The 27,316-nt window shown below is 42.2% G+C and overlaps 1 protein-coding gene across 1 annotated transcript; it reads left to right on the top strand.

Moving 5' to 3' along the window:
* Positions 1-4,126: 4,126 nt before the first annotated feature.
* gpr108 (G protein-coupled receptor 108) lies at positions 4,127-24,565 on the top strand. Its single transcript, XM_083766131.1, has 18 exons — positions 4,127-4,556; positions 5,250-5,357; positions 6,473-6,523; positions 8,334-8,422; positions 8,570-8,640; positions 9,914-10,122; positions 11,268-11,330; positions 11,551-11,652; positions 11,747-11,880; positions 12,725-12,800; positions 15,903-15,976; positions 16,078-16,195; positions 16,539-16,669; positions 17,459-17,502; positions 19,324-19,373; positions 20,343-20,426; positions 20,560-20,681; positions 22,151-24,565. Exons 1-18 carry the CDS (start codon positions 4,452-4,454, stop codon positions 22,236-22,238), a joined length of 1,719 nt encoding a protein of 572 aa, XP_083622257.1. The 5' UTR covers positions 4,127-4,451; the 3' UTR covers positions 22,239-24,565.
* The last annotated feature ends 2,751 nt before the right edge of the window (positions 24,566-27,316 follow it).

The following is a 27,316-nucleotide window of genomic DNA, read 5'->3' as shown; positions in this document are numbered from 1 at the left end:
GGGACATTTTAACCAGGTTTCAGTGGTTCTCAACCAGCGGTCCGGAGACCACCAATGGTCGGTGAGCACGTTTAAGGTGGTCCCCAGCTGAAAGACGAAGAGTTGGTAACGAAATGGACCCTTAAAGATCTTTAACTCTTGAGAACGTGAAATGAAACCAAATGGTTGACCTTACATTTGTTTTGTTGCAAGTTGCAACTGTGGTTGTTTGGGCTCTTTCTACTAGTGTTGCCAACTGGCCATATAGTGACAACTCTTCATCTGACGTGTAAGAGGATCACGTGAACGTTTCTAAAGCCACACACGTGATAAGACCCATAGGCTCACTAATGCAAGGGAACGACGTCAAGTTAGATGCAAGCTAGATTACAAATGAGACACGTACATCTTGTTACAAATCACACAAAAACAATCGAAAACAGGGCTGACAAAACAAGCGTCAGAAAAATGTGCTGTAGTGTAATATAATTATATAAGGTAAGGAACACTGATTGTGTTCGCAAGCCGCTGCAAGCCACTACAAAAAGTTCTGCTTGTTCGACACGGGGCACTTCCGCATTGTGCAGCGGTTCTGTTTTGACCTTACCTTGATCATTTTGAAAACCGTGATCCAAGACCAGTGTTGCCATGTCCGCTTATTATAAGCTATTTGGGGCTTCTTTTTCTGTAAATTTGCTTGGGTTGTGAAGGTGAGTTCAAGTTCAAGTATGAGGGGAGTACCAAATGTCCAAAAATAGCCGAGATCAGCTATTTTGTCAACATTTTGTCAATGTTTTCAACAGAATGTCTGGAAATGTTTCTGTGAATTGGGTCCCGACTCCCGAGTCCCGACACAGAGACACTGGTCTAACATACTATCAATCCACCTGTATGATATTAAATGAATATTTCCCTTCATTGTCAATGCGTTTACAAAACAAACTTTGAACTAAAGACAAACATTAAACCTGTGTATAGGGGCCCTCAAAAATATGTTGTGCCAGAAAGAACCCCAAGCCATAGATTTGTGGTGTTAAAATGTTTAAAGGACAACTTTAGTTTTTTTCAACCAATTAAGGTTCATGTTTTAGGTTGTTATTAGAGAAAGTAAAAGATGAGTGTTAATTTTTTTTCATTTGCTGCTTCCTTTCGTTTTAGGGATTTTAGCTGTTTTTGACAGGGGGCGGGGGCATTCGAGCATGGGGCTAAATAGAGCACCGAAGTCCTGACGTCACTGTCGGAAGAGGGCGTCAGTCCCCAGGTTCATGTATTATTTATTTGCATTGAAATCCCCATAGGGGGATTTTAGATCTCTTCATATAAGAACTGCGTTTGAAAAATAAACCGATCATCCCAGCCTTTTCACTCATATGGATATGAAGCATCGACTGAAGGTGGAAATGTACAAATATACCCAAAGAGCAACAAAATAAGCGTTAGAAACGAGTCAAACAACCCAGAGACTACATTTCCGGGTAGGCGGGTGGCTGCATCTGCCCGTCGCACAACAGAAACTGAATGTTAATTACGTTTATTTTTATTTTTATTTTATTGATATTTAATGTTTTATTGTTTTATTACATATTATGGCGATTTTTTTTATTATTATTTACTATACCTCGGGAAATTACATCTGGCCACAGAAGATCACAGGATCTACTGAATGTGACAATATTATCACACGAAAAGATCAAATTACCTACCTAGGTTCCATCCTGGAGGCCAATCTTTCCGGTGATAAAATGGCCACCAACGTAATCAAAAAAGTCAATCAAAGAACAAGATTCCTTTACAGGATCTCCTCACTGGTCAGCAAAAACACCTTGAAGACCTTAACAGGAGCCCTTGTACAAGGTTTCTTTGACTATGCATCCACCTCTTGGTAACACAGCACCTCAAAGGCCCTTATAAAACAAGGCTCCAGACCTCCCAAAACAAACTGGTCAGGCTCCTACTTGGCCTCACCCCCCGAACCCACCTCACCCCTGCCCACTTTGACAGGCTGGGATGGCTTAGGGTCGACGACAGAGTACAGCATCTTGCAATGGGTCTGGTCCACAATATTCGATACACCACCAAGATACCCATGTACCTGCTGTCTAAATACTTCCTTAATGTAAACGAAGTCCACACCCACAACACCAGAGGGAGTGCAACAAACCATGTACAACCCAGATTCGGCACAAACAAGGGACTAAATTATTTTCGCTCCTATGCCACCAAAATGTGGAACGCCCTACCAACAGTCATTAAGACATGTGAATCCCTTGACTCCTTCAAAACCGCTCTCAAAGGGCACCTACGGATGGCTGCAATTCAAAACTGGCCTCTGTAAAATCTGAATCCCCCCACCCCCCCATTTCCCCTCACTGTATATGTATCTTTTCCATTTTTGCTTCCTATATGATGAATTCCTGTTCTGTTCTTTAGCTACATAGAAATGTCTATTTGTATGTCTCTAAATGTTTTGATGAATTGAACATTGTGGACCCTGTTGTAAACAAGTGTAATGTTTAATTGGGTCGTCCACTCACAGTTAACAGTCTTTGTATTGAGTTTGTGCTTGAAATGTACTGTAAATTCTGCAAACTGTTAATAAATATTTCAATCAATCAATCAATCAGGCCTTCTGGGGTGAAGCCACACTGACCCCTTTTCCACCAGTTGGTTCCCAATGGGAACCGGTTCAGTTCTTTTTGGTTTGAGCCAGAGCTCCAAAATTGGTGGACAAACTATACCCTATATTAAATTGTTCATAGGATCAATACAAGTAAATTAATACATGATAACCCTTCCACAGTATAGTAGCTTTTTCATATTTTTGATTATTTTGCATATTTTCCTACATAATGCCTCATTTGCATATTTAAAAATGTGAAATTTGTAATACAATAAATCATTGTCTTCGTGTAAGTACTCAATTGGAGAAGTTTAATGGTGATAACAATCTAATATAGGTAGGCTATGGTTTTGCACACTCAATTCATTCAATTTTGGAGCTCTGGCTCATGGACTAAGAACCAAAAAGAACTGAACCGGTTCCCATTGGGAACCAACCGGTCCGGTGGAAAAGGGGCCACTGTGTTTCATAGGCTCAAAATGTCAGTTTGACACATTCAGTAGATCCCGTGATCTTGTGTGGCCAGATGTAATTTCCTGGGGTCTAGTAGGACTATATAATGAATAAATAATAAAAAAGTAAATCGCTATAAAATGTTGTAAAAAAATACATATTTAGCCCCATGCTCGAATGCCCCCGCCCCCCTATCAAAACAGTTAAAATCCCTAAAACGAAAGGAAGCAGCAAATGAAAAATAATTAACACTCATCTTTTACTTTCTCTGATAACAACCTAAAACATGAACCTTGGTTGAAAAAAACGAAAGTTGTCCTTTAAAAGAATATTCCACATTTTGTCACATTTCCCCACGATCGTTTTGAAAATAGCAGATCTCGCTTTCTGAGCTCCTAGATCTGCTATTTTCACACAGCGTCGCAGTCCTGCCCCCTTTTATGACGATGACTCGACGAGAGACCCGGAAAATTATTCCCCGTTAATTTTCCTCATAGACTTTCCAAAAAGTATTTATTTAAAGACGTTTACGCCGCGGACAAAGCCAACTCGAGACAAGAAATCATGACAAGAAAAACAAAAAGTGTTGTATCCTGCCTTTTTTTCTTCTTTCTAATTATTTGATCAGCCCAAAACATTGTTTATTGTCATGATTTGTCACAACTCAAGTTGGCTTTGTCTGCGGCGTAAACGTCTTTATTTAAATACTTTTTGAAAAGTCTATGAGAACGGGGAATTATTTTCTGGGTCTCTCGAGGGGGTGGGATGCGACGCTTTATAGTAGTCAGGCTTCTTTTGGGCTTGTTTTCATGGACCTGGTTGCTTATTTATTTGGAAGGAGACCCCGGGGCAGACCAAGGTACAGTTGGAGGAAACGCATCGACTCACTGGCCTTAGTTGGAACGCCTCGGGATCCCCCAGGAGGAAGTCACTAATGTTGCTCTGGAGAGGGAAGTGACCCGTCACCGGTCACCCGACTACGGATAAGTGGTTGAAGATGGATGGATGGATGGATGGTTGCTTATTTCTCTCACACAACGACCACAATCTGGCAACACTGTCCCAGACCAGGAAGTGAGTGAGATGTTTGGTCCAGCTTCCACATCGCTCAGCTCACATCATCTCTCTGCGTTATCAAAACACAACGACATTCATTCTTCTCACAATATTGTGGCACGGCGCGTTCGATTCAGACAGAGTAGAGATCCACTCAAATTCATTTAAAAGGGATCATATACACACCAATCATCATAGTTTGGGAGGCTGTTTGTTTGGGGGAAAACACTAGTCGGCTAGCGTTAGCTGGCTTGCTAGCTAACATTTAGCCACGTCCAAGCTAACGTTGGCAGCAGGTCGACGTTAGTTCGTTTGCTAAACGTGAATATTATATTAAGTGGCGATGGCTGCGACACCGAGGAGAGGTCAGGTTCTTCTAAGAGGCTTCTTCTTACTCGTACTGGCGTTGGCAGGGTGCCATGCACGGATACACAAGCTGGCTCTAACGGTAAGCAGCTGGCTAATAGCCTATCAGACAGCAACAAAGCTAACGTTATCGTTAATACGTCTTACGCCACAGTCAAAAATGTCTTAATATGACTGTACTGTCGTAGCTTGTGTTTCATATAGGCCAAGTGGTTCTCAAACTTTGTCATGTCTTGTCATGGACCCCCAAATTGACACTTAACAGCCCGCGGACCCCCATTTGAATGGATATGCCAGGGACCCCAATAACTAAGAGAAGCTATTTATTTACTGCTCTAGCAGTGATCTTCTTAAACCATTTTCATTTTTAAGGACCCCCAGTTTGACCTGCATTTATTAGGCTACGGAACCCCATCATGCGATGGCATTTTGATCTCTGGGACCCCAATTTATATTGTAAAAATGTTAATTTAACTCTGAGTGTACAAATGGATTTCTACACTCTCTGAGTCACACACCCATAAGGGTCCATTTGGTTCCTAACTATATATCATTTAGCTGGGGAGTGGGGACCCCCTGGAGCCTCCTCAAAAGGACCCGGACACCACTTTGAGAACCACTGTCATAGACTATGTTATCCGTTGATGCTTGAGATGTAGTCTGTATAATTTTAGACTTATGTTATTCACTCGATCTGCCACCATATGTTACTTGTACAGTACTACTCGTCATCTCCTCCTCAACCCTCTTCCTCCTCCAACACTTCCCCTTTTAGAATGAAACTCGTTTCGTGGTCCATCTCAACACATTTGGGTTTTATGCGAATGGAACCCTGGATGTTACCCTGAAGTCTCTGCGCCTCGAAACGATGCCCTCGGACCTGGTGCGTTACTGTGTGTGAGTGTGAGTGTGAGTGTGAGTGTGAGTGTGAGTGTGAGTGTGAGTGTGAGTGTGAGTGTGTGTGTGTGCGCGCGTGAGTGTGTGCGTGCGAGCGAACACGCATCAATGTTTAGGTTGGCATTGTTGTCTCTGAAATGGATAATCTGATGGAACCAGGGCCGTTCTCTGTGTGGAATTCGCATTGTGTGTGGGTTTCTTCCCCTTTGGATGCTCTGGTACTTTCCTCCCACACCAAAAGTACATGGATGGGACAGGACATTCCTGATGGGACATTCCTGTGCATGATGTGACCTTTGATGGATCTGGGAGCAGTTGGCCAAAGGCTGGCCCACTCCTAGCCTCGGAAACCCAGACGTTTTTATTTTGGAATGGGCCAAATTAAGACATCTGGGAGCAGTTTGCCAGAGGCTGGCCCACTAGCTGGCTCCTAGTTGGAATGGGCCAAATGCAGAGCATGAGGTTCTCCTCAATAAAACAATTTAACCTAACTTAAATTCTCTTGTTGTTACACCGTCTAAATGGCTAGATTAAGCTATCTCTGTGGCATTATTTGAAGACATCACTTTCTTATTACGGTATGAGTGCAAATAAATAGTTTTTTTCCTTGTAATTATTGTCTGTAGGATCGTGAGTGCAAAGTAAAGAAACCTGGCAAAATAGTCGGCCTCTTGATCAAATTATGCGGTATGATGAATGCAACTATGTCAAATTATTAAGCATCAACATTGTCAATAGTTTTTTGTAACCTGCTACCTTGGGTAGCAAACAAACAATTAAACATTTAATTCTGCCTATTTTAAGGTCCTGCCTGTTTCTGCATTCCACAGTTCAGCAATATTTCTCCATTACACATCGGTCATCATCAGGTTTTAATAAACCTCTGTGTAATAATTGTAATGGGTCATACTGGTTTCTCCCGCTCTCTTTAAGCTGAAATATCAGGTCAATTTGCAATAAGATTGCTATAAACAAGGAACGTGAGCCCCAACATGTTTCATAATGTATACGACACTGTATATTATGTCATGAGGGTCTCTAAAGCTTAATATCAAGGGGTCTTTGCATGTGTCATGGACTCACCTGTATCTCCCTCTCTAGGTTGGTTTCACTCTATCCAAGTCCCGTGTGAATGGAGTCCTGTCTTACACAGTAAGTACATTATTAAATTCAGGAATCAGGCTTATCACGACCAACTCCATGATGTTTGGCCCTTGTCATTCAGAGAATGCTAAAGTGAATTATACAACAGGTCGTTTCGAGGAAGCAATCTGTTTGGTTGAAACAGCTGTCTAGCCGTGCTTTAACCACGATATTGGAACACCTAATCAATACAAAGAATTCAGCCGTGCTTTTCTCCCAGAGCGCAGCAGACTCGGTGGCTAGGCTAGCTAGTTTCTTGGGACATTTGTGGTCGTAGTGACTACATCTGTCATTAAAACAATAACATGTTTCTGCGATAATCTTAGTTTTAAGGGTAACTGTTGTATAAGTAAGATATTACACTCGAGGGTTGTTCTTTGTCGTCATTAATGCACGCCTGCGGTTCCGAAAGGCATCGCAGTATTGCATTAATGACGATAAAGAACACCCTTGAATATTGCTTAACACATTTTGGGGCGGGAACACCTTTTGGTGTTTTAAGCCTTATGTTATGCTTTAGCTGTTGAAAAATAGCAGAGCTATTTTAGTCCCTGGAACAACATATTTTCAGATGGGTGTCGGCGGCCAAATACATATATTTTTGGGGGTCCTTGACATGAGAATGTTTGAGAACTATAGACATAGAAACAGGGTTTTTCAGAAAACTCAGGATTTAGAAGACATTTTGTAGAATCGAGCTCGGGTCTAAATGGGTTAAATATAACACCTGCGCAAGTGAGATAATGATGACACATTATTTAGTATAGAGGGTATGCGTGTGACATCATCACCAAACCCGGAAGTTATGCAGGAACGCCTACTGAGTGGCAAAAAACGACTTTCTGGACTTGACAGCCCATACATCCACACAGAAAAGTCCTATTTGATTGCATTAAACAACGTTAGACAATGTTAAACTCACTTTGCATGTTGATTTGCCACTCGATGTACCATTCACTTTAAGCATGCGCATACCTTCTATTCAGTGATTCCGATGGGCCTTTGAGGTTAGACATAACAGTGAGATGTACTCGCACTATGAGCTTGTGTGGCCGGCTGTGGCTCAGGAGGTAGAGCAGGTCGTCCAATGATCCATGGGTCGGCGGTTCGAATCCCGGCTCCTCCTGTCTACATGTCGAAGTGTCCTTGGGCAAGACACTAAACCCCAAATTGCTCCCGATGTGCTGGTTGGTGCCTTGCATGGCTTCCACCGCAATCGGTGTATGAATGTGTGTGAATGTATTGCACAATCTATGTAAAGCGCCTTGGATAAAGGCGCTGTATAAATGCACCATTTACCATTTATCTTGTAGATCTGCTATTTTTCAATAGCTAAAGTATAACATAATGCTTACAACACAAAGGGGTTTCTACCCCAAAATGGGTTAAAACCATAGCGTTATATTATGCCAAGAGGAAGTGTAACTGTTAACCCATTCAGTAGTCCACGCTGTTGACTACTGTACTGTCTGTTTGCACACATTTTGGACACCCATGTGGATCTGTGGACCTAAACACATCCAGTATTAATATTTAATCATCTGCATTGCTTACTAGGCATGTTTTTTAACCTGAACCGGAAAACAAACTGATTTTGATATAAAATCATGAAATCATCTGCCCAAGAATAAATAGTAGCCCTGTAAATGACAAAATGGTGTGGCATTGAAACTTGAATTGAGTTTTACATCGTTTGTGCACACACACAAAAAATCAAAAATATTTTTTCACAATGCACGCTGAAAATGTGAGAATTCCTATTATAACACACAGTAGCTTTCTAAAATAGATGTTGAATGTGTTGTGGTTGTCTTTCCAGGCAGAGGAAACTGAGATTTGCCCGCTCAAAACCAAGCCATCCAACACTGAGCCGCTTGTCTTCTTCATCATTGATTTTAAAAACCTCCGGTGCGTATATATCTGAATGATAATGTGAAGAGAGAAAAAAACATTTCTGATGGCTACTGACAACCTCATACCTATATTATTAACTCTGTGTGTGTGTGTGTGTGTGTGTGTGTGTGTGTGTGTGTGTGTGTGTGTGTGTGTGTGTAGTGTAAATGTCACATCTTTTGGGCCCCAAGACAACGTCTTGACAGCAAAGAGTAAGCCTTTCAAAGACCAAGGTGAGTGACATCCATACCCGCCAGCTAGGAATTAGTACATCGCTAATTTAATTTTACAGCTATGACTACGTTATTCACATATGCACCATGACCTGGCTTTACGTTAAGGCTGAGGGAAAATCACTGGAATCGTTTTGTAATTGATCTTTGCCGGCAGCTGGAGCCACTCTTAGGTGCTATTTACACGAGGATGGTGTTCATAGAAAACGGCAAAATAAAGTATCGTTTGCTGTGGTTGTTTAGACGAGAACCGTGTTCTCATGAGGTGAAAACGCAACAAAGTGAAACCACCTTCCAGAGTGGAAATCTTTGAGAACGCCGTTTTATCCCTTCTCCGTGTAAACGGGCAAAACGGTGAATCCGCAAAACTTATGACATCATGGCTCACGTTGGCTCACAGCGCATATGTTTATTACATTGATGCAGAGCCATATAATTATGATATAATGGAGTTCCTGAACAAGCCTCCCTCCTCGCCTACAAAGTGCTGCTCATCAGCGATGGTGAATGTAAAACCATGATGTAAATAAAAAGCCTTGTGATAGGCGGCAGCCGCGTTTATGTAGCCTAATGTATTATAAAATATATACCATCCCGTGGCGCGCTTTGCCTGCATGCTCTGGGCTGCCTGTCAGCCCAGAGCAGTGTTGCGCCGCTTGCGCGGCACTGTTTTTTGGCAAATCTAAGCTAGCAAATTTAAGACCATCTCTTCAAAATAAGAGTATCCTCTAGAGTATTGAAAAAAAGTTTAATTTGCACATTAAAACTTCAAATTAATCATTTAAAAGATGCTATAAGACACACATTATGTTTCTGTGTTATTTAATTACTCATTTTTACACAGAAACATGTGTGTCTTTACAATAACTGTAATGTAATAATAATACTAATAATGTAATGTAATCATTTAATTAACAACACTTTTATTCTGAAAGCAACCGAATGTCTTAAATTTGCTAGCTCTCAAACAGGAAGTTATAGATTTGCCAAAAAGACGGAGCCGTGTTGCGCAAGCCTGCGTGAAGGGGTTCTTCTTCTTGTACGTGGGTGACTGGTCTATTTGGCAGCCCGTTATCGCCACCTAGCGACATTATAGCATAATAGCACATTATAGCATAACGTGTGCGTTCTCGTGTAAAAGGTAAAAAAAAAAAGAGAACGCAACGGGACTTTGCCGTTTTATCTGGAGATGGTCGCCATCTAAATGATGCCTTAGTGTCGTTATACCAGGGCAGTGGCACATGACAGTTGTTTGTTTCTTTGTCTCATTCAGGTGTGAGGAATACGAGGGACAGTGGTCCTGAGAATCCAGCAGAGAAACAACAGCCCAAACATGTAGAAGACATAGTTAAGAAAGATGATAAAGTAACTGAGCTGCAGCAGGATGTAAAGGAGGATGTAAAGGAGGATGTAAAGCCAGTGAGTGGTAGTGAGGTGGAGAAACCTAAAACTCCTCCAGCTCCAGAAGAGAGTATGTTCCCGGTGAGCAATGCTTTATACCAGGGGTGGGTGGGCAACTTTGGAGAGGGCTACTATAGTTCCACACTCACTCCAGGGGGCCACTATAGTTCCACACCCACTCCAGAGGGCCACTATAGTTCCACACTCACTCCAGAGACCCACTCCAGAGGGCCACTATAGTTCCACACTCACTCCAGAGGGCCACTATAGTTCCACACTCACTCCAGAGGGTCACTATAGTTCCACACTCAATCCAGGGGGCCACTATAGTTCCACACCCACTCCAGAGGGCCACTATAGTTCCACACTCACTCCAGAGGGCCACTATAGTTCCACACTCACTCCAGAGGGCCACTATAGTTCCACACTCGCTCCAGAGGGCCACTATAGAGCGTCGCCAACTCGGATCGTGACAAATCATGACAATGAACACAATATTTTGGGCCGATCAAATAAGAAGAAAAACAAAACAAATAGTCTTGTCTCCTGCCTTTATTTTCTTCTTTCTAATGATTTGATCGGCCCAAAATATTGTGTTCATTGTCATGATTTGTCACGATCCGAGTTGGCTTTGTCCGCGGCGTAACCGTCTTTAAATAAATACTTTCAGAAACGGCTATGGGAATAATGCATTGCTTTTCATTTCCTGGGCCACTCGCCGTTCTGAAAGGGGGAGGGACTGCGACGCTCTATAGGGCCACACTGCTATAATATCTCAGTATTCTGATATTAACCTGCGGGCCGCATTAAATGACCGTGGGGGCCGCATGTGTACCGCCAGTAGCCCATGGATGTATGTTTTATATATATACAGTAGTATATCGTCTGTCGGGTGGAAAACTCATATGTTCAAAACTGGTACTTTTCAGGATTCAAATTCAAAAGCAGCAGATCTACAAGCTCACGTTTCAAGCTTGTAGATGATATGTGTAGGTATAATGTACGAATTTAATTTACAAAAAAAGTTAAAACACAAACTTAAAACATTGAGATACCTGTAGGTTTCTGCCCAACAGCAACGATGTACAGTATTATATACTCTTATTTGTCTATATGCTGTGCACGCAATACAATATATACATATACTGTACTGCGTGCACTGTATATTATGGAGAGAAAGAGAGAACTATGTGCATAAAACTAATGACTGGTCTTTTCTCCACTAGTTGATGACGATGACTAACTTCACGTTGGCGCTAACTAAAAATGTCGACGCGTACAATTTCAGCGTGAGTACACAAACATTCAGTCAGTAATAAGTTGCGCATATCTATTCAATTTGTTGACAAAAAACATATAGCAATGTATAAAGGATTTGACCTTGTTATGTATGCCCGTACATCACATTGATTGCTCCCTTCATAGTTTGTATTATGAGAGAATATTAAGCCAGAAATGTAACAATACTATTTGATGTCCGAATGACCTTGGTCTCTCTCGCTCCCTCAGTTCCTCATGGTGTTCGGCGAGCAGGCTGAGGGTCTGTACAACCTGGACTTCCACTATTGCCAGAACATGTATCCTAAAAGGGTCGCCCCCTACTCTCTTGATGTAAGCATATTTGTTTTACTTAGTTCTGTGTGTGTGAGTGTGTGTCTGTGTAAGCCATGTTGTTAATGAGGATGTGTGACCTATATATATATAGGTGATGGTCACAGAGAGGAATCCAGGAGGCTACCTGTCGGCAGCAGAAATTCCCCTTTCTCGCCTTTACATTTGCATGGCTGGAGTGTTCTTCACAGCTGCAATGGTGTGGGTCTACACTCTCATGAAGCACAGGTATTTTCTAACGCACATGCTCCCTCTTACTTAGGATGATTATTTTATTTGCAAAGCGTAGTGTAATTCTCTAAAAAAGATGTGCCTTGCCAGAAATCACAATGCTGCTTAACCTTTGTAACGTGGCGGATGCTTCCAGGCATCACTTCAGGGGTAAAAAAAAAACAAAGTACCTTCGCACCCAAAGACGACTAACAAAAACCTCACAAATGGCGGATATCAACATGTACAATGCTCTACAATGCACAGCGTATACTGTGTTGGTGTAAGCTTGAATGAATGTGCACAGAGAGGGTGGAGTAAGTGAGCCAAGGAGGGCAAACATGGTTCCAGTAGAGGCATCACAATGTAAATATGTCAGTGATATACAGTATGTTCTACTGTATGTACCTTCTGTATTATATGCCGCATGTGCAGAATGTGTATAACATGATTTATTATGCTTGTTAACTTAGACATACACTCAAAAGAGATTTTACTTTTTTTTGTGTGTGTGTACTGTGTGCATAAATCAGTGCTATAATTGAACACCCTTTACGTCTGTGTTTCGAAAATATTGAACCAATGGAAAGTAGTAAAAAACGCTTTGGACAAAACCTCTTAACTCCATTGGTCCCTCAAACTGTCTGCTAAAGCAACTAACTCCACCACCTCTCCCACTCTCATGCAAGTAATTGACAATATATACCAACTTTGATGAAGCAATATTGCTTTGTTTTCAAAATATAAGGTTTTCTTAATTTCCTGAAAAATGAACATTTTGGAGTTAGGTGGTTTCTTCCCAACAACAGAGATATAATGTATAATATGATATATTTAATATTGTTGCTTGTTTTGTTTTTAGATACAGTGTGTTTAAGATCCACTGGCTGATGGCAGCTCTGGCCTTCACCAAAGCAGTCTCTTTGGTCTTCCATAGTGTGAGTACACTAATGCGCTCCAATTGCACTTATTGTGCATGCCAAAAACAAAAACAAAAATCTTGTGGAAAAGTGAAATTTCTTTCCCTGTAATATAATTCAAAAAGTGAAACTTTCATATATTCTTCTAGATTCATTACACATGAAGTGATTTTTATCATGATTACACTATCGAAATCATTGAAGACCATCTGAAAAGTATTTTAATTTCTGCACAATACTTTGTCGGGCTGCTTTTATTTGGTTGCAAAGACTGTAAAAATGGGACCCAGTGCCTCCCTGCTTGGCACTCAGCATCAATGGGTTGGATTGGGGGGTCAAATCAACTAATCAAATGATTCCCGAGCGCGGCACGGCTGCAGCTCACCGTTCCTTGGCTGCGGCTCACAGCTCCAAGAGATGGGTCAAATGCGGAGAACAAATTTCACTGCGGTAACGTGTGTGACAAATCGCTCGACTTTTAAAACAAATGCCTGCTTGAATGTGGCGTGGCATGTTGTGAATGTGGCTCGTTTGCATTGTTGGGTCTGGTGCTCTACAAAGCCAGTTTTCTTTTTGACACAGACTTATTTGTGTATCCCCAAAGTTAAGTTAGCCTTCGTGATAAACAATTTACCTCAAGAACAGATTATTACAATTGGTGTAATATCACTTATATGCCGATATCTCATTTGGCTGACCAGTTGAAACACTTTTAAACCTATTTTTCAAAGTTGTCTACTCTCAAGACACTTTACATATAGAGCCACAAAGCTCTGTCTGTGTTTGCAAACCAACAGAGCAAGCACCATTGCGACAGTAGTAACGCAAAACTCCCTCCCTTGTTTTGGCACTGTGGGAATGTGCCAAGTCCTGGGTTCTATCCCAGCCCTAGTTGCGTATGCCTTCCCTGGTACTTTATACATTTTCACATTCATGCACTCACCTTATGGTCCGCCCACCATAGGATTTTTAAGGATGGGGACACCTTTCCACATAATAGAACATGATTAACCTTTTTTTGAGTGCTGAAAACGAGTATTATTTTAATTGTGGCAAATACTGGAACAATTTGACATTTTTATATAGTGTTTATACAGTGCTTTATATGCCGTATATAAAAGAAAGAGGAAGCCTTTTTTCCTGATAGCCCTATATTTGTCACTCAAAACTGTTTGCAGAGGCTCTGCACACTTTAGCAAGCCAACACCCGCAAGCTATAACAATGTGACAGCTATTTTCAAGGGGTGTGTGTGTGTGTGTGTGTGTGTGTGTGTGTGTGTGTGTGTGGAAAAAAAATGCAGGTTACTTTCTTGACTTTGTGTGTGTGTGTGGGGGGGGGGGGGGGGGGGGGGGGGGCTGTGGGCAGAACACTACTAGGCAGGATTGGCAGAAACGATAACATGGGTAAACCTAGGGGTGTAACGATACATTTTAACAGCGATGCGATACGTATCACGATACATGGTTGACGATACGATACATGGACGATATTGGTTCATTATGGCGACACGATTCAATGATTTAAAATCGATACAGTAACTATTTAGAAAAGACATGAAATCTGAGTGAAACATGTGGATACAGCAGGTTTTAAACTGGATCGACGCCGGGCCCGAGAAACCGAGATTAATTTACCTTTGCAATGGATGCCATGCCTGGCATCCCGAGATTAGTTTTATTCGGAAGTCAGCATATTATATCACATTTTATGCTAACGGACCATAACGTTTACCTAAAAACAGCCAAAATACTCGTGTGCACGTTCGTGCACGCACGCGGTCTTTTTATGTGCATTATGACGTAAAGGGAAAGTATGGTAAAGAGAAGAGTATGGAAAAAGTGTTTTCCATCAAGGCATTTTGAGCGGGCAGTCAGCATATACATAGGCCAGGGCAATTATTTTGTTCAACTCCAACTACAACACAGAGCTGCCTCTACAACTGTAAAATGGCTCTTCCTTTACAGTAAAAGCCTTACAACTCTACAAAATGACATTCAGCGAGCACCTCCCTAGGGAGACGCTCGGGAGGCATCCATAGATACTAGATGCCCGAACCACCTAAGACGGCTCCTTTCCAAGCGAAGGAGCAGCTGCTCTACTCTGAGTCTCTCTCGGATGACTCATGGTCATAACAACAATGTTTATACTTTCAGTGTAGCATTTGCAACGAGACTAACCACAAGAGGGCGGTCATGCGTTTGCTATTGAGTCGATTGCTTTCTGCTTAAAGGTGCAGTGAAATGAAAAAGACGTTTTTCACACTTTTAGACCATATCCGTGGTCATTATATGGGCATACCTAACAACGGATGCCAAAAAAATGTGAAAATTCTCATTTCTGTGTGTTTTTATATCAAAGGTCCATAAAAACGATTGCATTATTTATTTATTAAAACGAAAACGTGCTGCGTGATGACGTGTAGAGATACACATCGATAAAAGCCAATAACAATGAAGCTCACCCGTTTAATTTCCCATATTTGCGCGTCCGTCCATCACAGCTGCTACTGATTACAGAATACTCTGTTTTTATTTCCATTCCAGATAACATCCAGACAGTGTATTACTCGCTTTCAACTTAATCATCACGCTAGAATATGTATCTGAAAACATTATATGGAAGAAATAAGCCACATAACAGTAAACTGGTTGTGCTGGCCGACCATATGATTTATAAACAAACAACACCACGCTGTTGCGCCTAGCATAGCTACCGTCCCTAGCTACCGTCCCATCGCCTGAAGGGATGCGACGCTCTGATTGGTTCAGAAACTTCAGACCGGTGTTTCATGTTGAAACACCATTTTCATGTTGTTCACCATTTCCGTTTCACTGCGCCTTTAAGTGGGCATGTTTTGGTTTGACATTATGCTGATTTTCACTTTAATGTACGACAGTTCCAAGAGTGTGTGAGAGATATGGCCTACTTTCAGCTGAGCTTTATGAGCTTACTTATTAACCTCTGATGAAAAGCGGCGTAAACGTCTTTAAATAAATACTTTCTGAAAAGTCTATGAGGAAAATAAACTGGGATTTATTTTCGGGTCTCAATGGTTATGATGGCTTTTTCGATTCATCAATTACGGGTTAATGTTGTCATTTCTTTCCTCTCCCGTTCAGATCAACTATCATTTCATCAACACTGAGGGGCATCCTATTGAAGGCTGGGCTGTCATGTACTACATCACTCATCTGTAAGTAGGATTGTTACATATGCGGGGGGGGGGGGGTCCCATGTATAACATGTATAACGTGTTTGAGGTGACCGAGACATTGTTGTTTGTGCACCGAACAGGCTCAAGGGTGCTCTCCTCTTCATCACTCTGGCGTTGATTGGCACCGGCTGGGCTTTCGTCAAGTACATCCTCTCTGACAAGGAGAAGAAGATCTTCATGATTGTCATTCCTCTACAGGTGTGTGTGTGTGTGTGTGTGTGTGTGTGTGTGTGTGTGTGTGTGTGTGGCAACACACACAGGCTGCAAACGGCGTGCGTCAAAACAGCCGTCTCCATTATTTCGTCTGCATTTGCGGGCGTTCACGCATAGCACGGCTCTATGGTGCGGCAATGTTCTATTTCCAGGCGTTTTTATTTATTTATGTATTAACTGTACAAAGTTGGCAGCGTCCTGTTGGTGCTTATGGGCGGCACTTCACGCAAGTCGATACTGTGCTGCTACGCTGCGCAACCTGTGTTTGTTGGGCTCTAGTGTGTGTGTGTGTGTGTGTGGTTTTGATGGTACCGTATCTGTCCTCCAGGTGCTGGCCAACGTGGCCTACATCATCATTGAGTCCACCGAGGAAGGGTCTAGTGAGTACGCTCTGTGGAAGGAGATCCTCTTCCTCGTTGACCTCATCTGCTGTGGAGCCATCCTTTTCCCCGTCGTCTGGTCAGTGTGTGTGTGTGTGTGTGTGTGTGTGTGTGTGTGTGTGTGTGTGTGTGTGTGTGTGTGTGTGTGTGTGTGTGTGTGTGAGAGAGACCAAAAATAGTTCTATATAATATATTTGGGATGTGAACAACTCTGTATTCTGCGTGGAACGCCCTACCAACAGCCATTAAGACATGCAAATCCCTTGACTCCTTCAAAACTGCTCTCAAAGGGCACCTATGGACGGCTGCAATTCGAAACTGGCCCCCGTAAAATCTGAATCCACCCCTGCCCCTTTCCCCCTTACTGTATAAGTTTCTTTTCCCTTTTTACCTCCTTACATGATTTCCTGTTTTTTATTTAGAAGTGTGTATATATATATATATAGATAGATTCTTTATTTTATGTATATATATTTGTACATCTCTAATTGTTCGGATGAATTGAAAAGTGTAATGCTTTATCAGTGTGTTGTCCACAGTTAACAGTCTTACTTCTATTGAGTTGTGCTTTTCATGTGAAATGTACCCATTCTGCAAGCTACTTCCAAAATGGCGCGGAGCCACCTTGAAATAAATAGGTCCTGAAGAAACAAATCGCTGGGCGTCCTGATTTGATTAATGGTTACAAATCCCCCCGGGTGTCCGTGGTGCTAAACACTGCACGTGGTGCTTTGCATTGCGCCGTGCATCTGTTGTACCAAAACAGAACACAACAAGGCTGTCTGTATCTACGTCACATCCCCTATATAAGTTAGAGAAGTTTGTGCCTGTACTGTATTCTGTATATAAAATTATTCTTTATTCACAGGTCAATCCGTCACCTGCAAGAGGCTTCTAGCACTGACGGCAAAGGTAAAGACTGATGAATACAGGGTTCCCCGTTTTGACCACACATTTCAAATGAAAAGTCCATTTCCTGCACAAATGGCTAGATGTGTATTATGTACTTAGTTTACTGTTTACTATGTCCTAGACCTAGAGCAGGCCTACTCCATATAAGATGGTAAGGTGGTTCAGGGGCCACACAACAAAACGCCGAAAGTCCAAGTAAAAATCTCAGTCTTTTGTTGGACGTTTTCAAATTGTATTTTGTAACATGACTAAAATTAAAGGAGAATTCCATACTAGAAGGCTTTCTTACCTTTATTTGTAGTTGTTACCCCACCAAAGAGGTCCAGGTGTTATTTTGTGCAAAAGTGCATTATTGGCTATTTCCCTTAATATAAACCCTCAATAGGGGTTGGGTTTTTGTGCTAATTCGCTTATTTCCATCAAAATAAGTACCGTAGTAAAGTGTGCCGCTTGGGGAAACTATTTACATTATGAAGAGAGGATTTATGCAAAAAAGATTATTTTTGAGCGATGGCAATAAGCGAATTAGCACAACACCCCATAGCCCCATTCAATTCAATGCAATTCAATTCATTTTGGGCTTATGGTAGGGGAAATAGCCAATAAAAAACTAAATAACACTGGACCTCTTTGTTGGGGACGTAACAACTACAAATAAAGGTAAGAAAGCCTTCTAGCATGGAAGGCCAAACCTCTATGAACAAACATAATCATTATAATATTATTATTGTCATAACAGTGGTTTTCTTTTAATGCCATGGTCCATTATTTATTCTGCATTTGAGCCACGGAACCACCATTTGATGACATTTAGCCTCTCTCACCCAAAACTAAAGAATAGATAACAGAAAAAAGTTGATTCTATAAATTCTATACATTCTCAAATTGTGTAGACTTCTTGTAAAGTAATAATGAAGATATTTAACAATAATTTAACTCTTCATTTTACACTCAAGAGTTAAAGATCTTTAACAGTCCATTTGGTTATCAACTCTCCATCATGTAGCCATGGGGACCACCTGAAAACCCCCTCACGGACCACTGTTGGTCCCCGGACCATCGGGTGAAAACCGTCATAGAATGATTAAAGATTAAGTTACAAATGAGGCTTTATTTATTTTATTTTAGAGAACATAATGAACAGATTGCTGTTCCAGGACAATTTATCAGAGGTTAATAAGTAAGAATATTAATAAGTAAGCTCAGCTGAAAGTAGGCCATATCTCTCACACACTCTTGGAAATGTCGTACATTAAAGTGTAAATGGCATAATGTCAAACCAAAACATGCCCACTTAAGCAGACAGCGATCGACTCAATAGCAAATGCATGACTGCCCTCTTGTGGTCTTGTTGTAAATGCTACACTGAAAGTATAAACATTGTTGTTATGACCATGAGTCATCCGAGAGAGACTCAGAGTAGAGCAGCTGCTCCTTCGCTTGGAAAGGAGCCGTCTTTGGTGGTTCGGGCATCTAGTATCTATGGATGCCTCCCGAGGGTCTCCCTAGGGAGGTGCTCGCTGAATGTCATTTTGTAGAGTTCTAAGGCTTTTACTGTATAGGGAATAGCCATTTTACAGGTGTAGATGCAGCTCTGTGTTGTAGTGTGTGCGTTGAGTTGAACAAAATACTTGCCCTGGCCTATGTATTGTATATGCTGACTGCCCGCTCAAAATGCCTTGATGGAAAACACTTTTTCCATACTCTTCTCTTTACCATACTTGGACCCTTTTAAAAAAAGAAGTCTTATCAGTCTTGTCAATATGTCTTTATGGCATCACAGTGTCAATAATTGTTTATATTTGTGTAATCTTTCTCAAGCTGCCATGAACTTGGAGAAGCTCAAGCTGTTTCGCCATTACTACGTCATGGTAAGTAGACACTGGGTCTATCCAGACTCAGGCATGGGAAGTCTGGAGCAGCAGTTCTCAAACATGTTCATGTTGCCTAATGGCAGCAGACCAACATTTGGAAAGGTTTTGTTGTTGGATTTAGTACAGAATGTTACAGCTGTATACTGTAGGTGGGGAGTTAACAATGAAACGTATGATTTGAGTTGCCATCCTTCTAGCCAGTGAAATAATAGTGAGTTTAAACCTTTCCTGGTTTTGCTGGTGGCTGTCTAGTCCCGGGACTACATTTACTTGCCTGGATTTCGATGGGCGCTGATGGGGTGCTTACAGCGCCGGCTACTACTAGTAGGCAGTGTTTTAAAACCTCTCAAAAACCCTAACCTCAGTAAAACTGCCTAACCATAACCTATAAAACAAGCGCCCCCTCGGCTACCATCGACTCCCAGGCTTGGCCAAAAAGACTCTCCCGTCTGGTCCCAGCTCAAGGACTCCTGAGGGTCCCCAGACTCCACTTTGATAACTATTGGTTTTAGACACTGACTTCCTGTCTACAGTGTTGATTTCGTCGACTAAAACTAAGACGAAAAATGATCATCGACTACCTTTTTCCCCTGTCAAAAACTAAATGGAAACTAAATGAAAAAAACAAAACACTGCTTCCTAAGGTCTGAACAGAGTCATGAGACAAAGTCGAATTTACTAGTTTGTATCCACTGCGTGTTTGGATCAAAACAGTGTTTTTTTTTTTTTTTAAGATATTTTTTTGCGGCTTACGCCTTTTATTGATTTTTGAAGGGACAGACAGTAGGCTGACAGGAAACGGGAGAGAGATGGGGGGATGACATGCAGTAAAGGCCGTGTCGGGTCTGGGAGTCGAACCCGCGGCACACTGCGACTGGATTACCAGTCCGGTGCCCAGACCGTTACGCTACGGCCTGGGCCACAGGGTTGTTTTTTAATTGAATTTCTGCTTTGTATGTGTTTTAGATTGTGTGCTACATCTACTTTACACGGATCATCGCCATTCTTCTCAAGGTCACCGTGCCTTTCCAGTGGCAGTGGTGCTATGAGGTACTGCAAATCATTGTTTCTGTATTTGAAAGCAAAGTTGTTTGTTTTCACAAAACAACAATTCATCACAGTCCTGCTGGTCTATTGATGTCCCTGTCCACCCCCTCGTCTACTCTCTTGTCTTCCTCCACAGTTTCTTGTGGAAGTGTCTACTCTGATCTTCTTCGTGTTGACGGGCTACAAGTTCCGCCCTGCGTCCAACAACCCCTACCTCCAGCTTCCCCTGGACGAGGAGGACGTAGAGATGGATGAAGTGTAAGCGTTGATCCCGTGTGTGTGTGTGTGTGTGTGGACCACCCTCTTTTGATTGATACTCTGTCCAATTTAGGCATGGGTCAAAATGCGAAAAGCTGGTTTAAATGTTACTTGCTGGGTCGGACACAATGTGTCAAAATAGGCGACATTGTGTCTGATCCTGCAACTTTGGAAAAAGGTGTCCCTCAGGGTTCGATATTAGGTCCCCTACTCTTTCTTCTGTACGTGAACAACATCTGTAGTCAATCAAAGCACTCTAGGTACCACATGTATGCAGATGATACGGTTCTGTGCACCGACTCTTGAGGTGGCTGTTGCTAATTTGTCCTTTGATTTCGTCTCCCTGCAGCTGCAGCACAAATTAAGTAACAGAAAATTATTGCTAAATGGCACCAATGTTCACCCCACCTCCACTCTCGATGGAACTCCCATTGAATGGCTGGAACGCTACAAATACCTTGGCTTTTGGTTGGATAAACACCTTAACTTCAAATTTCATATTGATTCCTTGTGCAAAAAGCTTAAATTCACTCTGGGTTTCTTCTACAGATTGAAGGCTTGTTTTGCTTGTTCAGCTCGTAAAAAACTGGTCATTGGTCTCTTTCTGTCCCAATTGGATTATGGTGATACCATTTATAGGTTTGCCTGCTCCTCAACCTTGACCAAATTGGATCCCATGTACCATGCTGCATTGAGATTCATAACTAATTCACCTTTCAGAACACATCACTGCACGTTGTATGCTGCAGGTTCTTATTGGCATCTCGCAATCTTCAGCATTGGCATATTTTCATTTATAAAGCTATTCTTGGTGACCTGCCGTCTTACATTTCATCCAAATTCGACCTGGTCCAAAACGGCCTAAACCTCAGGTCAAATGCTTGGCTGCGGTGTGTAGTACCAGCATTAAAATCCGAGGGGGGTAAAAAATGTCTGGCCTTCTTTGGCCCTTGGTCGTGGAATGATCTACAGTCCAGACTAAAATTGGCTTTGAAAGTTCCCTTGAGAAGTTTCAAAAGGATCATCTTTGATGTACAGTCCAACACCTGCACATGTTTGGATATGTACTAGCCTATGTTCATGCCTATATATTTATTATATCGCTTCAGATCGTGTAGATTGTGTATATGGTGTATTTTTCCCTGCTACTAAAATGTAGGATAGGTGACTTGTTGTATTTATGCATAGGTACTTTAAGGTGTATTATGGATGTTGTATTTGCTGGTTCAAAATGTAACATTGATGATGTGGTATTGAAGTGTAATTTTATTTCTGCCTCTTGGCCAGTTCCCACTTGTAAAAGAGACGCAGTCTCAATGTGATTTTACTGGTTAAATAAAGGTAAGTGTGTGTGTGTGTGTGTGTGTGTGTGTGTGTGTGTGTGTGTGTGTGTGTGTGTTGCCAAAATCTTTCACTTTGGAAAGAAAAGTCATAAAATCAGCCACTATACTTTGTCTCTTGTTCTCCAGGGTGACTGAGTCAGGTGCATTGGAGGGCATAACTAAAGTAAAGAAGACATCTAATGGACGTGAGCGCCAGAGAGAGTCCACGTTGTGAGCGAGTTGTACCTCCTGTACCTTTTTTGTGTTTGTCGGGAGGGGACCAGCTGGTAAAACGGGGTGTAGGATGGACCAAGGCTCTTCTCCCTACTAACGGCTTCTCTTTGAAACTCTGTGCGGCTCTGTCAGTGCCCACCGTCTGGCTATGCAAAACAAAACAAAAAATTACTTTGTTTGGACTTCCATTTCCTGGAACATTTTTCCTTCCAGAGACTCAGAATGGTTTATTCCAGGAAGAGAGGGAGGGGGCTCCTGCTATACACAATGGATGGAACAGTCTGGGACACAATGGAAGGGAGACTTGATGTTCTTTATATTTATAATTTTGTTTGCCTCTCTTCATAGGATCTTCTTTCCACTCTTCCCTCTCTCTCCTTAACCCCCACACCCTCCCTGTTTATTTTTTTCTCTGCCTCCAAAGATGACATTGATTTTAGAGAAGATTTAGCTTTGGGTGTGTTTATATTGGCTATTTAAATGGTACTTGTGTGAAGCTGCTTAAAGCTGTACCTTTTTGTGCACGGTGGAGTGTTATGTGCCGTTCGTATGAGAGAGGCAGGGAGAAAGTTTGAGTTGACCAGCTATTTTCCCTGTGAGCGGTCAAACAGCCCATACTCAGGTAGCAGGCAAATTACGTTTCATGTGGTAATCATGCATAATAGCCCCCGCCTTACGTTTCGGTGCTGCAGATTCCCCCCCCCCCCCCCATAATAATGCCCACGCTGGTCAATCTCGATCATACAACAACCATCACCGCATATATCGTTGCTTACTTTCTGTTATGTATTTGGACTTGTATATTGAAATATATTTGAAGTTTTATGTTTCAGTATATTCACTTCATATTGAAATATGTTTCTTGTATTTCAGTATTATAACTATTTTTATTGTGTGTTTGAGAGCCCCCCCCCCCCCCCCCCCAGCCTGTCATGAGGACCACTGCTGTAATTTAGTGCTTTTTGAGGTCATTTTTACATCTCTGTAAAGATTTCAGTTCAGAAAATGTGTAATGATGGAAGTCCAGCACAGTTGGATCTTTGAATGAATCCAAAAGGCTAACATGGAGCGACCGGATCAATGGGGCATCCGTCCCTCACGTCCTGGTCTTCTCACTGATGGCTTGTTTCGTCACAATCGGCTCCCGTTTGGCTGAACACGGTTGAATGAATGATATATACTAGTGTTTTCATTTGGTAGTTTTTTTTGTTTTTGTTTTAACCTGGTGTTAACTGTTGATGTTAACACCTATTCCAATAATTTATTGATTATTGATAACGGATGTGCGTGCAATGAGGAAAATTTGTAAATATAAAACAGAGAAACTAAAGACGGTTATGTATGGGGGGGGGGGGGGGGGGGGGGCTCCATTACCTACTCTTGGATAGACGTTGCATAGAGGCTTCATAGATGAGCTTCATTTATGCTCTGTCATGTGACAAAGTATAAGTGTGGCTACACAGTGCCTCAGACATTATCCACAGGTTTGCTTTGAGATCCTTTTTTATTTTATTTCCACCCCTCACCCCCTTTTTGCCTTTTCTCTCAAAAATACAGATGAGACAGTTACGAAGGAAATCTGTCTCATGTTCCTCTGGGTTTTTGAGACGGACTGAAGAGTAGGTTGGAGGAATCAAGAAAAGAAAAGACCACTGAGATTTCACCAGACACTCCTCTCTGCAGCGGACACCCCCACACAGCCCACAGGTCTGTGTGGGGTTGATGAACATACACAGTAAAATCCTGAGTTCAGTTCAACTCTTGAGAGGGTACAAACGTGGACGCCAAAATGTGGACACTTACATTTGTACACTCATTCACATAATGGGTAAATGTACACTTGAGAGGTTTCTGTACAAGATCATAGGGGTACAGGCTTTAGTTCTGACATACTATTGGTCCGACTGTCATTAGACCGACACCCTACCCAAAACCCTAACCTAACCCCCAGCGAATGTTGGACCAACGCATTGTTGGGAGCGACGGGTGATTTCTAAGCCTGGTGGAACCAGTCAGGTTTAGGTGATTTCAGCATGTCAAACCTTTTGGTGTGTGGGATCTGCGTGTGCATCTGGAATGGATTCTAGTACGGCAGCTCAGAGGGTGGCGCTCGGGCCCTGAGCAGGTATGCTCATGTGCTTTTGCTTTGTTACAGTCAGAGCCTGGGGTGTTTGATGTCTGTGTGAACTGTTCAAATAAAAGCTGATGTTTAAAGGAGGTCTGAAATGAAACTCGTTTGCTTGGATATGTCTTAAGCCCAAACCACACCAAAGGGTCGCCATGCATGCAACTCCTTGGGTCCAAACGGTGGCGAGGAATTGCATGGTCACCCTTTTGTGTGGTTTTAGGGCCATTGAATTTAACCAGTTGAATCACGTGGGTCAACGTGCAACAGGACATATCACACCGCGGCGCTGGGACAACACTAAAACTGCCTCGACCCTTTGGTGTGGTTAGGGCTTACAGTTCCTGGGGAGTTATTATTAGGGATGTCCCGATACACTTTTTCCACTTCCGATCCGATCCCGATACCTCAATGTTAGCCAATACCAGTGTCGTGATCTCATGTTGTGTTTATAGCTATCTAGCTATATATCTCGTGTTGTGTTTATAGCAGACTCCTCACTTAAATGTGCACTTTCAGTTTGGGCAACTCCAAAACAAACTCCACATGCCCCAACATTGTATTTACCTGCCATAGTGTCAACTGTCAACCCCTTACCCCTGTGTCGGTTAGACTGGAATATTCACCGATACCGATATGACCCCATATGACAAATAAGGGCCGATCCGATACTTTTCCCGATACAGTATCAGGACATCTCTAGTTCTTATCTGACATTATCTTGGAGGTTTTCTACAAGTGCATTTGTATTGTTTAGAAATAGAGGAATGGAAGCGCTGCAGGGATCTGTTAGTGGCTCTTAGATAGGTGCTCTTTGGTGATACAGGTAAAACCATATAGACAAAAGGTATCCTTCCTCCAAGTAGTACTGCTTGTCAATAATGTGAATTGCAGACAGAGAAAAGAATCCAAGGCACTCCGTCTTTGGTGAAAAATGTAATAATTTATTTTGAAGATGATGAGCAAGGCAAATAAATAACAGGACCAACGCGTTTCGACCAAAAGGTCTTCGTCAGCGTCTATCTGTCAGCTTGGCTGATTAGTCACCCTTAAATACAGCCAGGTGGTGGGTGTGACTCAATTACATCGATATTATTTCATTGTCATATAAATTATTTTAGTTACATTATTGTGTTATATATATATATCATGTTGATTATACATCAAAAGATGTTCAACTAGAAAAAGTGCCCTTCTGGGCACAGGTCTCCACCAGGATAGGAATGTAGGACATTGCAGCTTGCCTTCATCTGGTGGTTGGATAAAAGGGCAACAAAAGTAAATTAGAGGTAAAAACACTTTTCGGCCAGTTATAGCACCACCTTGAGGCTGAGTTGAAATTGTTCATGTGGCATTTCTTCCTCGGCCTAGTGGGAATGTGCGTGCACAATTTCACGGAAATCACGCGATGTGTTCATGATTTGCAGCATTTTGTTTGAAACTGAGCACTCCTGTGAACTTTGGAAGCCAATCTTAACCAATCAGGATGGAGTCTGAGAAATCTGAAAGACCCGTTTTGTTGAATGGCTCTAGAGAGACTGTGTACCAATTTGTGCGATGTTTGGACAAAATCTGTAGGTGTACTGTGCAAAAACTTGTTTTGCACAAAGCGGCCTCCTGGTGGCGCTATAACAGGCCGTTCTGGAAATTTTGGGGCAGAGGTTCATCGTTGGCATCCAGGGAGTGTGTGCGCAAAATTTGGCATCGACCGGGTTAACGGTGCCGGAGATTAGCTGCTCACGGACACACACACGGACGGACGGACGGACGGAGTGCAAAACATACTCTCCCCCCATGCCTTCGGCCTGGTGGAGACAATAAATCAAAAAATAATAACAAAACACCCAAAGTGACCAGCACCAAGTGAAAGGAAAAAGACAATAAATGGGAAAAACAGAGGAAAAAATATAAAGTAAATATTTACATTTAGATAGTAACCCACATCTCAAAATATAAATATATAAATGCAGGACCATCAGAGGAAAGGCAGGAAATCAACTTCATCATTATGCATTTGTATTGTTACAGAAACTCAGCCATCCATGCCACACTTCATTCCCTTGGCTCACGGTTTGCTGACAGGCTCCATGCTTCTTGGCTCATTACACTTTCAGGAATACTTATTTCACATTATGTGAATCTCTGATTAAGCACATCATGATTAAGGCTGTCCGGTCCATTTCTGATGTTCCACTGGAACATATAGAGGGTATGTGCATTGCGCATGCATAAAGTGAATGGCAAATCAAGTGACAAAGTGACTTTAACGTCGTTTAATGCAATCAGATTACTTATTGGCAAGGTAATTAATAGATCTTGGCCCAATCTTCCACAAGACTATCACCTCTTCAGACCCCCCACCTTATCCCAACTGATGATATGGCCTTGACTTGGTCTATGAATCATGATCCAAGATTGGGTTTACCTTGCTTTTACTTTAAATCCCTCTGTATTAAGAGAGTGTCTTCCAAATGCCTAATTTGTAGGCCTATTTCCAATTAATACTGTGTGCTCTTCACCACCACAGCTGGAGGGAGTGGATGTGAATGCAGTGCTTTATTGTTGGTAGGCCTACGCTGGAGCTTCCCTTCCCCCTAGTGAAGTCTAGCAATGCTTTAAAACGGTCAAAAAAGCATTAGTCATTTTGGGGTCGTCTTTCTGTGACAAAAAAGCGCTGATGTTTGGATTAAGGAATCCTTGGCCTGGTGGTAGCCTATTTAGTGCTCTTCAAACTGCTGCGCTGGTGTTGTTGTTGAACTGTCTAGAATGAGAACAAGCCCCCCCCCCACCCTGAATTATTTTATATACTAAAGCCGATCTACAAGCACACAGAGCGTCGCGTGCTTGTAGATCGGCTGTTTTCGGGTTAGGTGCGTGCGACACCGCCGCACGGCGGAGTATAAACGCAGCCAGCCCAGCCAGCAGCACTGCTGCAGTCTGCAGTAAAGCCAGTC

This window comes from Protomyctophum parallelum (genome assembly GCF_964188405.1).
Source record: "Protomyctophum parallelum genome assembly, chromosome: 5".
Lineage (NCBI taxonomy): Eukaryota > Metazoa > Chordata > Actinopteri > Myctophiformes > Myctophidae > Protomyctophum > Protomyctophum parallelum.
Note: the sequence above shows the minus strand (reverse complement) of the source record. Positions and strands in the feature narration are given on the sequence as shown.

Coding starts and splice junctions, on each gene's coding strand:
- gpr108 (XM_083766131.1), top strand. CDS start 4,452: ATGGCTGCGACACCGAGGAGAGGTCAGGTTCTTCTAAGAGGCTTCTTC. Junction 12,801..15,902: donor TCTCTTTGGTCTTCCATAGT/GTGAGTACACTA, acceptor TCTCCCGTTCAG/ATCAACTATCATTTCATCAA. Junction 15,977..16,077: donor ATGTACTACATCACTCATCT/GTAAGTAGGATT, acceptor TGCACCGAACAG/GCTCAAGGGTGCTCTCCTCT.